General features: G+C 30.3%; 1 protein-coding gene across 1 annotated transcript in view; it reads right to left on the reverse strand.

Annotated features, from left to right (window-relative positions):
* The window catches only part of LOC145313318 (protein RUFY3-like), an 88,211-nt gene that overhangs the window by 14,905 nt on the left and 56,055 nt on the right, over positions 1 to 17,251 (reverse strand). The window contains exons 6-10 of the mRNA XM_080152666.1: positions 15,973 to 16,086; positions 12,431 to 12,540; positions 3,141 to 3,212; positions 1,972 to 2,031; positions 1,014 to 1,086 (exon numbers count right to left, since the gene is read on the reverse strand). Coding sequence (XP_080008792.1) covers positions 1,014 to 1,086; positions 1,972 to 2,031; positions 3,141 to 3,212; positions 12,431 to 12,540; positions 15,973 to 16,086 — 429 coding nt within the window. The remainder of the gene's footprint in view (positions 1 to 1,013; positions 1,087 to 1,971; positions 2,032 to 3,140; positions 3,213 to 12,430; positions 12,541 to 15,972; positions 16,087 to 17,251) is intronic.

A 17,251-nucleotide genomic window follows, 5' to 3' on the forward strand; every position in this document is an offset into this window, starting at 1 on the left:
TTTTTTTCTAAGGTCAAAGCGGGGATCTGCAAATGATTTGTATGAGTATAATACACCTCTGGATGATTTAAAATTTATCCAAAGTCTTAAAACTGCTGACGACCAGACATTCATTTGTATAGCTATTTGTAAATGGGAGTCAAATTTTTTTTGAATCAGAACTATAGCTTCATGGTGCTCCCAGGAAAGGCATTGAGGAGTAGAATCAGGAACTTTTGTCCGTTTCAAAAAATCTCGTTCCTAGCCTGAGAAAATCTAAAAAACCTCTACAAATTAGACAATTATCAATAAACCTTACAAAATTGTGGTTTTTTAGTAATTTCTAAGGCTAGGAATGAGATATTTTGAAACGGACAAAAGTTCCTGATTCAGCTCCTCAAGGCCTTTCTAGGGAGCACCATGAAGCCATAGTTTAGATTCAAAAATTTTTTTGAATGTCGTCTTTGCATATTAATAAGTAATGAAATATATTTTTTAGTGGTCGCGTTCTAAAACTCAATTTTTAAAATTCTTTTTCGGTCAGAAATTTTTTTAAGGTTAATTTTATCTGTTGCATATCCCCTCTTTGTCTAATTCCGATATGAACCCGCCCTCATGTTTATCCCTAATGATTAATATTTTAAGTCTAAACAAATTTAAGCTAGAAAAGAAATCAAGTTTTCCTAAAGTGTAGTGGAATAAGTCGTTTCAGAGATCTTACAAATACATATTTCCAATACCATGATTTTATTGGATAAAAGCAAACGTTTATATTAAAATAAGTTCTTAACAAGCTTTCTAAACAAGAGTCAAGAATGAATATATATTTTTTAGAGCTCGGCAGCTGCGCATAATCCTCAAACTTAAATCTACTTGTGAGGAAAAAAAGAAATTTAAAAAAAAGATTATCTGCTTAGAACAAGCTGAATTTTAAAGCTATAAAATGACAAATTCACTTAGGCTTACACGCAGCATACGCGCTGCTGCCGAGCCCTGCCCATTTTGAATTGAAGCAAATCTTTAATATAGTTTACCTTGACACAAAGATTGCAGTCTACAACATTTAAACTGACAAGCAAAGCTGTCATCAGGTTCGCCTCGTCAGATCTAAACAAATAAATGATTATTAGGTCTCTAAAAGATGAATTGATATACATCCTAATGATGATAAATAAAATTACCCCTTCATTATATTGAAATTATTAGTTGAAGAGTATATGGAAGCAATCATTAAAATGTCAATAAAAGTCGTGTTCAAACATTTCAATAAATTATGTTAATCTGCAAAAGAAATAATTTTGTTTATCATCATTGGAAATTTTATCGTATATTGTCTTTTCCCATAATATTCTTGGTTTTATATGCACCTAACTTGTCATGTGTTTTATTACTTTGAATCAAAAGTAAGTTAAAACACAATTTTAGATAGAGAGAAGAAAGATTTTTTAATAAGGTTTACTCATAAACTTAAAGAAAATTGGAAAATACTTATTAGATCATTAAAAGACATAAAAATGTTATAGCAGTTATTTATCAGGGAAAAGGGAATGTGATTCTGACAAACGATTCTAAGTGAAAATTTCCCCTCAACCCTCATCCCTTTTTTCTCCCCTTCTTAGTCACTTCCCTTTCAGTTACACCAAAACCAAGTTTTACTCAAATTTTACTCCAACAAAATATTTAATTTTCGGCAATTTCAAATGGAATTAATTGGCTTAATAGCAGCCCCTTGTTATTTATAAGTTCTGGTGATTTCTAATTTTTCGTGTATTATGTAATTAATAACAAAAAGTAATTGTAAAGTAAAACTAAACTTTATTAGCAGAGGTAGGTTGTATTATCTTAATATAATCAAAAAGTTTTATTTTCAACGTGAGAAATAGGTCATTTCTTTCTATATTACTTTTCTTTATTAATAAAAACAGGAGAGGTTTGGTGTTTTTTTTTCGCTATTTAAAATAAAAATATATATGTATTTTTTTAAAATTTTACCTTAAAAGTGCTGGCTGTTCGTAATATTCGGCAAGAAGCTCCTTTTGGCTCACTAATATTCTAAATAAAAAAAACAGCTAAAATATTTGAACTATTTATATGTATAAATGCAATGCAAAATCACGCAACCTTTCTTTTCATTTCATGTTTCGAAATTCCAACCCAGGCTCTGCAGCCGTGCGGCTTGAGCCTTGGTGAGGCCACACATATAACTGCATTTTTTTAAAGGCAGAAATCACAGCTAGTCAATGCAGTCGGTTTTAGACCTTGGAGGATTTTAAAACAGTTTAAGCTACAAAAATTTTTAGTCATAACTGCACAGCTGATGGTTCGGCTGATTTCCAGTAAACACTTTTGCAAATATCAATATTAATATGAAGTTGTCATTTTTAACCCTTGTGATAAAACAGAATTCGAAAGCTTTCACGAGAAAGTATGTTAAGATTAAAACATACTAAATTAACTTTATTAATATCATGTTTTTTTCTTAACTTTTAATTAGATTGCTTAATTGTGCATTGCATATTTTTTCTAAGAACTTATGCATTTAAAATTCTATTTGCGTTCCATATACAAGATTTCTTATTAATTAATAATTAACTTGTTTTTCTAGTAAAGTAATTGATGTATTTTTTCTGCATTATAATAATTTTTTATTACTTTCTATTCTTTGAATTATATAAATAATTTTTTATTTGTTTTACATCTTAACATTTATGAAGAAAAAGCGACTTTATCTCTTAGACCCAGTGGAGATATAACCTCAAATTTCAATCGAAGAATAAAAAGATATTCTGTTGGTTATTTATTTTTTAAAGCTATTTTTTGATATGTTGACATATCTCTCAAGAGTAAAACCCTAAAGTATAGACCTAACGAAATCTTACAAAACACACGACCACACATACTTCTTTAACTAGCGGCTACGCTCCTAGAGGCCTCTATGAAAACATTTTTTTATGAAAAAAGTAAAAAAGAAGCACTTTTTGGGGGATGGGGTAGAGAAGTATTTTTTTCCATGGACTATTTCCCTTGGCAGGGAGGAGGTATCCTCCCCCAAATAGTTAAAAACCTTCACTTCAAAGGAGAACAATGTCCGTTCAGCGGTTACCGAGATCTTAAGCTACATACACACAATCAGACAAAAAATGTTATAATACATAATTTACCTGAAATAATCTGCTAGTTTCTTCTGCATAAGAGCCAGTCTCAGCCACGCACGCATCCGTCCAACACTTGTTCTAAATTACAATCATATTCTACAATATTGTGCAATACAAACTTGTAAGCTTTATATTTTTGTACACGAGCAACAAGTCTATAGTGTATTTGTACATACAGATAACTACCTCCTCCCCCTTTTCCAAAAAAACATTTTCGTCTGCTAGCTAATTGTTTTCTGCTACTTGGCTATGTTAATATTCCCGACAACATTGGTGGATTTTCAAAGAACCAATTGAGAGTCGGCACAAGGTCTTTGGAATATGGAAATACAGTTATTTAACCCCTTCCCCCTCTAGTGTTTTACTCTAGAACCAGCTCGAAAACGAACATGGTTGCGGCGTAGATATATATATAATTTGTTAAACATAGGATTCGAGTCTAGGTAACAAAGCGTCATACTAGAGACGTTAAAAAATATATTTGCTTCCGCTATGTCTTCAACATAAAATGCCTTTGTCCAAGGAGGGGATAAACATACCACATAATTTTGTAAACTGGAAAATAAAGCAGAAAATGATTTTTTAATTTTTCATTTTACTATCCCCGAAAAAATGTTTTCCTTACATAAGTGTTACATTATAAGTTAGACAGAATTATAAATATTAGAAACACAGTAAGAAGTAAATGTGTGTTTCATTTAAAATAATGGTTTTAATCAAAACTTTTATTTGTATTTTAGTAAACCAAGAAAAATATACAAAAGAAACTTTTATTCTTAATAGCAAAGCTACTATTCAAAACCACGTGTGTTCTTGAATCCGCCAATCTTAGTGTAAGTAATGACCTTCTTTACCTCCCATTTTGATCTCTTTCTACATTCTCTATCCCCTCTCTTTTACAGTGCACTTTAATTATTCCACTTGATCGTAGTTTTAAAACTTTGTTTCTAGACAAAGACCAAAGGGTGTTAAAAATCACACATGTGACGTCATAAAAATGAGGAATTAGCCATCTCTTTTTTAAGGGTTTTCTTTCCCACTTCTCCTTTCATCACCCTCATTTTTATGACGTCACATGGGTGATTTTTAACACACTTTGGTCTTTGTCTATTTATATCTTAAAATTTTGCTTAAATTGAACGCAATCGTTCTTGTTAACAACAACCGAACTCTTAATGGCTAAAATGCATGCAAATAAGTTAAGAACCAGAGAGCTATTAAGAAGGAACAAATTATTTGATTTGTTTATGCAAAGCCAGGTATAAAAAGGATTGTACACTGTACATTTGCGTTATACTTAAATAACTGTATATTAAATGATTTTTGTTTGTTTGTGTTTAACATTGCTGCTTTATTACAGAAATAACATTTTCAATCAAACGTCCATCAATTTGGAAATCTACACAAATAAATTTACTAACTTAGACACCAATCCCTACAAATACAGTTCAGTTTAAAGTCGCCCAAGCCTTATTTCAAAATTGTATAAAAAATGGATTGAGATGATTGAAAATGTAGCGCGACACAATTTGTTCACGTTCCCCGTAAGGAGTGTGTGACTTTTAACTATGACACTCCCCTGTGAAGTGTGAGGGAGGTGTATTTAAAAAATAGTCAATTTCCAGCGGCACCTAACTCCTTTAACTCCTGAGCCAAATTCTGGTTGAAACCACCCAGAGAGAAATTAGGTCAGAGACTCAGATATTCAAACTTTAAATGGAAAATAAATGTTTTCAATTCAAAGCTCAGATACACAAAACATAAACATTTAGAGGACACTCAGCATTTCTAGTTTTGATATTTCATTTCAATCCTCAAGTTTAAAAATGGCAATTGTTATTGATGTCGTACTTTTAGTTTGAATCTAGATTATTTTATTTCCAGATATTTCAAATAAACAATCTTAGCAATTTTTTACTTTCATTGGTGACTAAACCTTTTTAAAAAATCTCCATATTCTGGTGTGTACAACTGATTCTTTTATTTTTTTTTAAAAATCTAACACAAATTATTATAACCCACCCCTTCCATCTCCAACACCACCTGAAGATTGTATTTTAATAGTCAAAAATATCATCAGAAGGATGTCAAATTGCCAGTTTGCTTCCTGGTTTCAATTGGCATATTTCTATTCATACTGCTATTATACAGCATGACCCTCGAAAAAGTATTTTTAAGCATCTGCAGCCTATATTTCTCATTAAAATATTAAAAGATTCATATGTACTTGTTCTCTATAATTTTCTACATCAAAGGATATCAAAATATTTTTTTTACATCAATTAACAGCCGAGATTTTTAAAGCCAAAGTTTGGAAAAAGTGCTTGAGAAACTGGATATTGCTAAATATTTCTTAGTTTTTTATTAGTATATTACTTTTTATCAACCAGTTAAAAAACAAATAAGAAAGAAGAGCAAGTTTACAATTGATACATTTTTTATTCCATTAAAAAACGTTACTTTTACATATAAAAAACTACTTTTCAAATTTTACTGAATACATTTTTCTTATAACCATTTTCCCTCAAATCTTATAATATCTCCCACTTATTAATATGACCTTAAATAAACCCCTCCCCAATTTATTCTCATTACCGGAAGAATTAGCGCCACCTTTACCAATAAATTCACGCCCACTCATCAAATTAATCTAAGACACATAAAAATCATTTAAATTGTTAAATGTTTAATAAAAGTTTGTAGCTGTAACTTTTTTGTTTTTTAACTTATTTTGATAAAATAAAAAGTGTTTGATTTCTGTTTATGTAAACTTTCAATTTGCTCCTTTTTTTTATAGGATTTCTTTCTGTAAGGGTGTTTTTGCAATTTACACTAATCTAAAAATGCCTTTTAGAGCAAGTGAAAAAAGTGCTTTTAGCATGAAATAAATTTCTTGGAACCATCTTTATATAAGTTTTATAACAAGTATTGAAATTATGAGGAAAACACGTCATTTCACTTTAAAAAAACATTTTTCTTGAAAAGTTACTTTTTCCTCCGCCACTTTTTCAAAACTTTGGCTCTAAAAATCTCAGCTGTTAATTGATGTAAAAAAAATATTTTTATATCTACTTATGTGGAAATCTACAGAGAACAAGGACATATACATTTTTTGATAATTCATTGAGAAATATGGGCTGCAGATGCTTAAAAATACTTTTTCGAGGGTCATGCTGTATATAATCAAATATAAACAACAGTTTAGGACAATCAATTCAAATTGTTCCATTAAATTACTTAGCATGAAGTGGAAAAGAAAGGTGTTGTCACTCTAATGATCTCAATTACCAAGAGAAAGAGAGATAGAGAGTATTGTATAAGGGAAAGGTAAACTTGAAAGCTTCAAATTAATTCTATCTAAACTTAGCAATTTCAAGTCAGAATTTAGAACAGAAGAGAATAGATATCTAAACATTCAATTGAGTTGTCATAGACTGTTCTAAAACATTTTGATTTTTAAGTTCCTTCTAATCTTTTGAAATCTTTAGGCTATTACTGAAAGTTATTATTTAAAAGCTACAATATTTTGATTAAGCACTTGGCTTGAATCATAAAGCCATTTTTTTATCATTTATACAATTCTTTGAAATATAAGTTTTAAATATGATTATTCATTAACCCATAAGTCTAATGTATAAATCTAGGCTAGACTGTATCTTTGAATTAGTTTATGTAAATTTATACCATTCTATATTGTCTATTGTCTGACTCTTAAACATCTTATTTGTCTATTTATTAAATTTTCAAATTTGATTTCCTTCCCTCTGAAGAACCGTCTTCAGCCGCGCATCAGCCACCGAAACACGGATGGAGGTCTAAATATATACCTGTAAAACTCCTAATATAAAAACCAGCAGTTAATTAAGACCAAAAACAGATCTAGATTTGCGGAATATGTCAGCTTACACGCGGCTGTCGTACCTTATTTTTCTTATTTAGCTTTAAATAAATATACTAAAGTTGTTTAACTGAAAAACTATAGTTTTTTACTTTCATGTTTTTCAATTAGTTTTATAGAAAAATTTTTATTTCTACTTGCATCTGCTCTCTCCTATATTTTAAAAGTTAAATATTTTGAATTTGTCCTAGTCAGGAAATGTAAAAATTGAAATTAAATTCAGTTTTATTTCTATTTTTTTTAATAAGAAAAATCACGAAACCTAGCTTTCTAAATATACTATCCAATTATACATAGAGGAAAATTAATTTTGCTTGTCTGCTCATCTCGGTAATCACTAAATCTATTGAGTCCACAAATTTAGAGTTCGCATAGATTTATGTATGGTTTTAAGCTATTTAATTTAAGTCTTGGGATGGTTTTTGGCTATTTTCTGCTTCCTTCCTGAGCCTTCTAATATGACACAAATGAACAAAATTTTAATGGACGTTTAAGATGCCATTGAGACAAAATTGTTGTATAGAATAATAAAGTCTTAGATTTGATCATTTATCAAAATTAACTTAATATAATTATCATAAAAAAGTTAACATTTATAGATTTAAATGGCATACTTTTTTTGCAACTTGAAATTTAAAGTTTTTAATTATACAGTATGTAACCAAAACATACGACAATAATTGATTTTTAATTAATAACTAGGGTTGGGCCGGATACCGGATATCCGGTATCCTACCGGATATCTGGCCAACGCCAGATAACCGGATATCCGGCAAAGGAAATCAGCCTTTTATCCGGTATCCGGATAGTTTCAATATTCGGTATCCGGCCGGATATTGAAAATGGCCGGATATCCAGCCCAACCCTATCAATAACCAAGCTTTCCCTATATGCATGTAGTCATCCTTGTTTTAGTTAAACATTGCTTACTAGTAATCCCAGGTAAACTCAATTATTTACTACAACATGTATTCGTATAATTGATGTAGATTATACGTGGATATTATGACAGGAAAACAAATTTTCGTCAATTTAGGTTGCTAATATGGAACTCGTTTGTTAATCAGTTCGTTAATCCAGTAAGAGGAAAAGGAGTGGATAAGGTGTATCGTTATTTTAGCCCGCTGCGAATTTCACTTTATAAATGATCATGGAAGTCTGGTGCAAGATCCAAGTAATAATATATCCATTATTCGTATAAAATGTTAAGGAATACAATGAAAGATTAATGAGGCATGCTAGTGAGCTGAATTTGGAAAGAAAAGAATGAAAATTACTTACTGCTAAGTAATTAACCACATTTAGACTCAATTACGCTTTCATACGCACTTTTTAAAAACGAAGCTTTTCTATAATTAGGGTCGGCCTGTCCGTCCGTCCGTTACAGTTAGCTTTTTTCGTTAATTTAAACAGGTTAGAATTGTCCTATCGATTTCAAACTTTGCATGATGATTCCTGTAACAGTTAGGTACGACTTTTATTTTAAATAATTCCATTCATCTGATTTTTGGTATACAGATTCTATACAACAAGGTACAATGTTATAAGCGAAGCATCTCTATAATCAAGTCCTAAAAATGTAAGTATGTCCTAAAACAATATCATCTATTTTGAGCAGTTTTGCAACTTAACTTAAAATTTTGTTTAGATTTATGCATTAATATTCTGCTTATTCAGTTCTGACAATCTACAAGTGTTGATGTTCGCTTGTCCTCCCATTTCAGAGCTTTTATGGGTGTTGTCATCCTTCTTTCTACAGAAAGTTTGGCGGTTCTAATTAATTAATAATGGATTAATAACAACATGTTTTTAATTAGTTGTTTGTCTAGCTATATGTCTACTATATGAATTTTTAAAATCAAATAAAGTAGAATTGTTTTCTTAATTAATATCGATGCAATGCTAGAATATGTTTATTCAGTTTTCAAGATTTTTTATACAAAAACTCCAAAAAGTATAATTTTCTCTGTTATAGGGTAGAAACAGAAATTAGATATAATAGACCAAAAGAAATTAGACTACGAATGAATATTTTAAACTTTCACTGAATTAAATAAAATGTAAGATTTGTCATCTTTCCATGTAGCCTGGAAAATTTGAGAAGTTTTGTACCTGTACAAAATTTTATTTTTGAGTAAAAATATTTTTAAAAGTTTTCATTTTAACATTTCTACTGACTTCCCAAATGTAAAAAAATAAGACCAAGAAAAGGCTAGCTATGACAGCTTGAGCATTCTAATAAAACTCTATTGCAGACATGCATCCAATAACCAATAGAGGAACGGATAATTACCTAGCTAAATTCAATAGATAATCACTCTTACATACCAAACAATATCAGATTAACAGATTTTTTCCTATAATATCGGACAATTTCTTTTTAGAAATGAAGATATTTATCATAATTAGAAAAAGATGGACCATGATAAAGGATTAAATTACCCAAAATATAAAAATACTTCGGAAACACATTTACCAAGAAAATGTGCGTTTTCTTCATTTTAGCGGCATAATTAGAAATTGGGAAATACTATCTTTAAGCATCTTATAGAAATATCAAAAAATATTTATTCCAGTATGGCTTCGTAACCGATACATACCTGGTAGATTAGAACGGTTCTCAGCCACATTGAATAATCATGTATAGTATTATATACAGTTTTCAACAAATATAAAAATTTACAATCATAATACTCCTTTTTTTAATCCTTGTCTTCTGCATCTCGGGGCTAACAAAACTGATTTTAATCTTATAATTATATATTTGATATCTGCAGAAAGCTGTTTATAAAATGATGCGATAAATATTAAAGTAAAACTATAGATCTGTTCGATAAACAACTATTTTAATTATAATATCTTCATACTTTCAAAACTTTAAAAAAATAAAAATATTTTTGTTATTCAAATAACATTAAAAATACAATTAATTTTCTCAGAACAAAAATCTGGTTAAACTAGTGGATATATAGTGACGTAAAAAAACTTATTTTAAAAAATAATCCAGAACTAAAAATATCTACTTTATTGCTTTTACAACTATTTCCTATTTGGGGCTGTCTCTTTAAATAGAATTTACAAAAAATTAAAATAAGCTAAAATTTTGTATTCAAGAAAAAGAAAGATATTTTCTATAATTAGGGTCGGTCGTTCGGTCCGTCCGTCCGTCAGTCCGTCATGAATAGCTCTTTTCGTTAATTTATTCATGTTAGAATTGTCGTATAGATTTCAAACTTTGCATGGTAATTTCTGTAGTAGTTAGGTACTATTTAGAAAGCGTAGCAACTCTATAGTCATTACCAAAATGTCCGTACGTCCTTTTAAACATGTTGATTTTTTACTTTTTTGAATTATCCGATTCAGCTGATTTTTGGAATACTGAGTCCTATTACAACAAGGTACAATGTTATGGGCGAAGCATCTCTATAATCAAGTCCTAAAAATGTTAGTATGTCCTGAAATAGTATTATGTATTTATGCAGTTTTCCAACAAATTTACTTACAATTTTGTTTATGCTTAATCAATAATAATCTGCTATTCAGTTCTGACACTTTACAAGTGTTAATGTTCGTTTGTCCTTCAATTTCAGAGCTTCGCTTTTATGGATGTTGTCATCTTTGTTCATCATAAGAATAAGAAAGCAACAAAGGAGTCAAAAATATGAATTATATTATATGTTTTAAATATGAAGAAATATCTTTACTGGATCTAATAGTTTATATCCTCAGACCCTAACCAAAATAGTTTGGTTGATAAAAAATCTCTTTACTTTATACAAAGAACATAAGGCTGGGGGCTAAGCCAGCATTTAATTATATATTCAAAACTTTTACTGTTTTTTTTTATCCTTCAATTGGTGAATAAATGAATGAATAATGAATATACCTTGTAAAGAAATGTAAGGAGAGGTGTAAAGAATTATGTTTATGCTTTATATATTATTTTTATTCTCTTTGAGTGCATGAGCAGAGGCATTGAGAAGTATTTTCCTAAACATATAATCCTTATATAAAAGTAACAGGATGTGTGTCTGTCTGTCTGTACCGAGGGATTATGCTAACCGAGGAACCATATATGGTTCTATTTTACAACGTACTTTTTCATTGGTCCAGGTAAGGTCTATAAATATTTTAGGGGAGGGTAGCAACACCCTTCCAAGAGAAATGGCCCCTAGAAAAAAACGCACCCCATAAATTTTTTTACTTTATCTTTTTCAAAACTTAAATTGAAACTGGGAGTGGTTGTCTTCCTCCCCTCCCCTTCCACCCCAAGTGCCCTAAGAAGCCTCTAGTGGCGTTGCTTCTAGTCAATTATAAATTAAGTGTAAAGCAATATTTGTTTAACCTGTGTTTTTAATAAATCGTGTATCTGAATATGACGTTATTATTTCTCTGTTTTTAATTTGATATTAATGTCAGAGCCAAGTGGGCAAAAAAATAATAGTTTGACTTTTTTTTCAGATTAATTGTCGCTTTCCCAATGAATGAAATTCCTGTATTGAGTTGGATTAAGATGAATGGTTTTTGCCAACAAGGGGTGGATTATTTTACACTTTATTTCATTTTATACATATTTGCTTTTAGTGAAATATAATGCATATTCAAAAAAAATTGGAAATAGTTGATTCATTCAAATTCTTGACATACTTTAGAACACTGCACTTGATTATTTAAAAAATTTCAAGCCCACCCTTTGGATTCATGTAAATTACTAAAGACAGCATTAATTAACAAAGGTCAAGCAAAGTCTTATAAGATTATCTTGTAAGGTGTTAAGTACACAGTACAGATAGACAGACAGAGGTATGGTTGTCGTTTAGAGGAATATTCACAAGAAATTTCATAAGCTATAAGGTTCGTTTCTGTAATAAAGTGCTTCCCTAATTGTATATAGTTTTCAGAATATCATTGGCGTAATTATAGAACTTAATCAATACTTTGATATTGATACCACGGTTGATAGATTATTGATAATAAAAACTGGATAAAAACTTTTTTATGCAGTGCTATATACACTTTTAACATTAAATGTAGATTATATCAGACAAAGTTTTGAAGACATGACATTTTGAATAATTGTATCTATTTAAAAAAAATAATATATCCTGGTTTTTTACTACAATACTAATTTGAAACAAGACCATGACCTCCTTACCTGACTGTTAATATGTCCCTGACACTCGTAGTGATGTCATGTGATTTCTTGCATCTTATAACATGATCATGACCATCTTACCTGACTATTGGCAGATTCCTGACACTGTCAGTGATGTCCTGTGCTTCTTTTTATCTTATAACATGACCATGACCTCTTTACCTGACTGTTGGCAGTTTCCTGAAACTGGTAGTGATTTCCTGCGCATTCTTGTAACTTGTTACATAACCATGAGCTCCTTACCTGACAGTTGGCAGGTCCCTGACACTGGCAGTGATGTCCTGTGCATCAGAGTCGAGAGTTTCAACTTTCTGTAGCAGGTCCCACAGCTCCTTCTTTGGTCCCAATAATCCCTAAACAAAATTAAATATGATAAAATTGCAACTCATCATTGAGAATTCTACTTTTAAATTTTTCGTACAGGGCTCGGCAACCTTCTAGTATTGGGCTACGAATTATCGAATTATAAAAAAATGGTATCTTTGCTTTACTTAAAATTTTGGTATCCAGCTTTTATGTAGGCTACTACAACTGCATATCAACCTAATATATAAAGTTGCATGTTTTTTTGTCCCTTGAGATCTCGCTATCTTGATCTATCTATCTAGAGTGGTTTCTAGGCTATTTTATTGCCGAATCCTAATTTATTATTTAATGTTATATTACTTCAGATTAATGTTGATATATTATTATTTTTAAAAATATGCTAGTAGAAAGAAGCAATAGAAAGAAAAATGTATATTTAATATGTGTATCATATTTTCTATTACCAAGCTTATGATGTAATATGTTTTCTAAAATTAATTATTACTTCATACTTTTTCTTCCAGTAAATAAAAAAAAAGAATATTAGGATATAGTCCCTTTCGTAACATCGCACCTTATGGGGCGATTATTCGTATTTTTCACAGTAGCTTTTCTCCTATTTCTAGCCCCTGCGGGGGGCTCTAACCCTGCGGGGCCAATAACCTAACCCTGAGGGGCAATCACCTAACCCAATATAACCTAACCTAACATAAATAACCTATAAAAAGCCATTTTAAGGGGCGATGTTACGAAAGGGACTATTCCCAAATATTATATTCTTAGTAGTCCCAAAAATGGCTATAAATATGTATCTCTAATATATTTTCCATGTAAAAATAAAAAAAGCTTTTCTTGATGAACAATAATTGTTGTATTTGTTGTCTGAGCATTGGTTTACACCTCACATAATAATCTCATTATTTTTACATCCATACAGAACAGTCAAATAGAATATTAATATTTTATTTGATGCATAGAAAAGAGTTACATCAATTTAAAGGTTTACCGTGTTTTTGAATCGAGCCTTAAACCTTTTCACTAAAGGATAATGAAATTAAAGAGACTAACTAATCAAGATTTAATAAAAGTACCCAAAGATTTTTAGCCAGCGAATCAGATAGTTTGTTTATTGAATATTCAGAACCAGTAAAATTTACCAATGTCCCCATCCTCCTTGATTATTTACTAGTTTACTAACTGAGTGTGACAGGTGTCTTTCTTTTATTTACTATAATAAAAAATAAATTTGAAAAAAAATCTGATGTTATTTACAAGTAGTACAAGAACCTTCAATTTTTGTGATGTGATGTGATATAATTCTGCTTTAGAATATCAAAAACAGATTTATTATATTTATTATTCATATAAAGACATGGTTTACAAAACCCAAAAAGAAGATCTCACTATGAAAAAAAGAATAAAAAATTACATATATCTATTGCAAAGTTGCTTAAATATTGCTTAATAGTGACTAACTTACATTTTAAAAACTTGATTATAGAATGTTTCGATTTTACCTATGTGTCTATCCGTTGAGGACAGACTATAGATGGATGGACCTAACATGAATGAAGACAAGCTTTGCTTTAAAGAACATACATATATCATATAATAGAAGATGATTGAAGTCCCTCCACAGATTATGACTTCATTCGATAGAATAGCCAATTATAGGCCAGTATACACTGTAATTGACCAATGGTAAAATTTATGCTGTCCTCTCATTGGTTATTCTATCGTATGGCGTCATAATCTGTGGAGAGACTTTAATCATCTTCTATAATATCATTCCTTCTTAGCTGTATAGAATAATTATTTTTCTTATTTAAACTTTTAGCATTCATTCTTAAATGCATGATCATTGGTCTTTAATGGTCAGTATTTTTGTTAGCAAGTGTCCTTAAACCATTTAAGGATGGTAATAAAAGACAAATAATATTTGTTTTAGTATGTTGAAAACGAGTAATGTTCTTATCCTGCTTGAATTTATATCACAAGGTATTTATACGATCTAGATAATAGGATAGAATTATTATCATTTATAATGCTAAAGGTCTTAGAAATTTTGTTAAAATACAGATGTATAATTTTAGTAAATGATATTTGATTCTTGTACAAAACGAGTGGATTTTTGTCTGTCTGTTTGTACCAAATGAACTCCCGAAACACTGAAAATCTAAAGATTAAAACTAGTTTGGGGAGAGTATCTTCACCCTCCCGAGAGAATATTACCCCCGACCCCTGTCAAAAAATTAAGTTGAGGGTCGTATTATCCTACCCTTCAATTAAGTACCTCTAGAGGCCTTCAATTATGTAGCCGAGCTTGTCCTATTACATAGTGATAATATTTTTTCTCGTTTTCATTCGAATCCGGTGGATTAGAACCGGTTCTCATCCATACGAAAAAACTATGTATAAAAATGTACAATCATAAGATTAAAACCAGTTTTTAGCCCCTGCCTTCGGCACCTCGGGGCTAAAAAAACTGGTTTTATTCTTATAATTCTTATAAATAACTATTATTAAAAGAATGGTTAATTTATCCAATCTTAAATTTTAGATATGTGACTTATTTCTTTCTTTGAGAATAAATGACTGCAGAATTGCCCAAAAGGGTGCGTCGTGGCTCAGAAGTAGCACCACTGAGCTACAGTGGTGAGAGTTCGAGTTCAAATCTCTTCCCTTCTCATTTGCAAGTAAATCACGCAACTTCGCCGTAAGGGTAAGAAGGGAGATTATTGATTTAGTTTAGATACTCAAAAATAACGTACATGATATCAATAATACCCTTATTTCTAGCTCCTCTACAGAAAGCATCATACTTATTTGGAGCATCTGCCATACTCGGCGAGGGTGAGATAATACTCCCATGAGTCAGCAAGTAAAGACATAATGCGCTTGAAGATGGAGCTTGCATTTCAAGTCATAATATGCTTGATCGTGGTGCTTCAGTTGGCCCTAGTGGCTACACAAAAGTGTCTCAGCCTATTCAATGATGACTTTGGTCCAAACCCTAAGTCACTAAAGTTAATCAAGCAATATTTTTTCCTATACACAAAACAATACAGACAATATATTTTTGTGAAAACACCCCATAGAAACCTGACCGAAAAAGGAAATCAAAACTATATTAAAATTCCCTATACATACATGAAGAGTCTGGTAGGTTTATAAATATTTTGAGAGTGTCTTAATTATTTCATAACTTTAAAAAGATTTAAAAAATATAAATTAAAAATAAATTTGTCAAATAAAATCTAAAATAATAGTTTTTAAATTTAAATTAAATAAACTTTTGTGAAATGTAGTTTATTTAATATTTAATTCAAAATATTAACTTATTGAATTCTAACAAAGATTCGTTTTACTTAATTTGTTTTGTAGATGTTTCGAGTAATGCTTTCAACCTAGGAAAAGACATAAGATTGCTGAGGGAATATTTTTTATCTTAATTTGACCTATCTCTTACTAAAACTTACCTTTTTAGGTTTGATACCATGCCTAAGAACATGTTCTAGAACAATGAAGAAATGTTGTAGAGGAATATGATCAGAATCAAGCTGTCTGTTGAACTTTAAACTACTGTCGATAACCTAAACAAACAGCATAGATTAGATAAGCACAAGATGGCTTGATTGTTTTATTAATAAAATAGCTATTCTTTTGTAGGGCATGTTTGTAGGTAAAATCAAAAGTCTATACGTTAGTGCAGGGTAGTAAAGAAATATTACTATACCTTATTATAAACAAACCTACTACAAACATTTAAATCGTAGAAGAAAAGCTAACATTAAATGATTTAATGACGAATAAAGCCAAACAAAATTTAGGTTATTTTCTTTAAAAAACATAAAAAATAGTAAGTCGTTTCTTTAATACGCCAAATAGATCTAGTAATCTATGATATTCTTATTGAAATTTAGAAATATACTAAAAATAAATCGTACCTAACTGTTACACGAATCATTATACGAAGTTTGAATTAAATAAGACACTTCTAACATGCCGAAATCAACGAGCTAACTATGACGTACATGCTAAGTACGAACGGACCGACGTAAAGGACCTAATGATAGAAAACCTTCGCATTTAATTACGTACTTAGCTGAATGCTACAAATATCATTAAAGAGAATATTCAAATAAGACTTTTTTGTTTGCCTTTTCGATTTTCCTATAATAGATTTTATCATAAAACTATTATTCTATTCTTGCTATACCTTAAAATGCTTATTTTGGAATTTAACTTTAAATAACACTTTGTAAAGCCCCAAAAAATAATGTATAATGTATTATTGATTGATCACATAAAACACCTAGGAATTGTATAGAAATTAGACAGTATTAGTTCAACTAATTCACCTTTATTACCCACTTAAGTTAAATGATGAAATACTACTGTGGGGCAATTACATACTTGGAAAGGGAATAAAAGTAATTGTATGCATTTATAAGGCAGACCAGCAATTAAGGGAAACTCTTCAGAGCTGGATCTTTAAATCATTACAATGGTGCGCGGGGTGATTTAGCGCACCATTGAAATGATTTAAAGATCCAGCTCAGGGCAATATAGTTTTCCAACAGGGGAGTGCGGGAGGGGAATGTAGAGGGGTGGCAACACCACCCTAAAATTTGTCAGGTCTGACTTCTACTGATTCTCAACACTTCAAGACGCAAACCACCCTGGCAAAACCCTTGTGCAAACTAGTAATGATATAAAATTGTTAAATTTTAATGTCTTGGGTTAAAAGAGATAGCA

Source organism: Acartia tonsa, chromosome 3 (genome assembly GCF_053477335.1).
Source record: "Acartia tonsa isolate MP-2025a chromosome 3, ASM5347733v1, whole genome shotgun sequence".
Lineage (NCBI taxonomy): Eukaryota > Metazoa > Arthropoda > Copepoda > Calanoida > Acartiidae > Acartia > Acartia tonsa.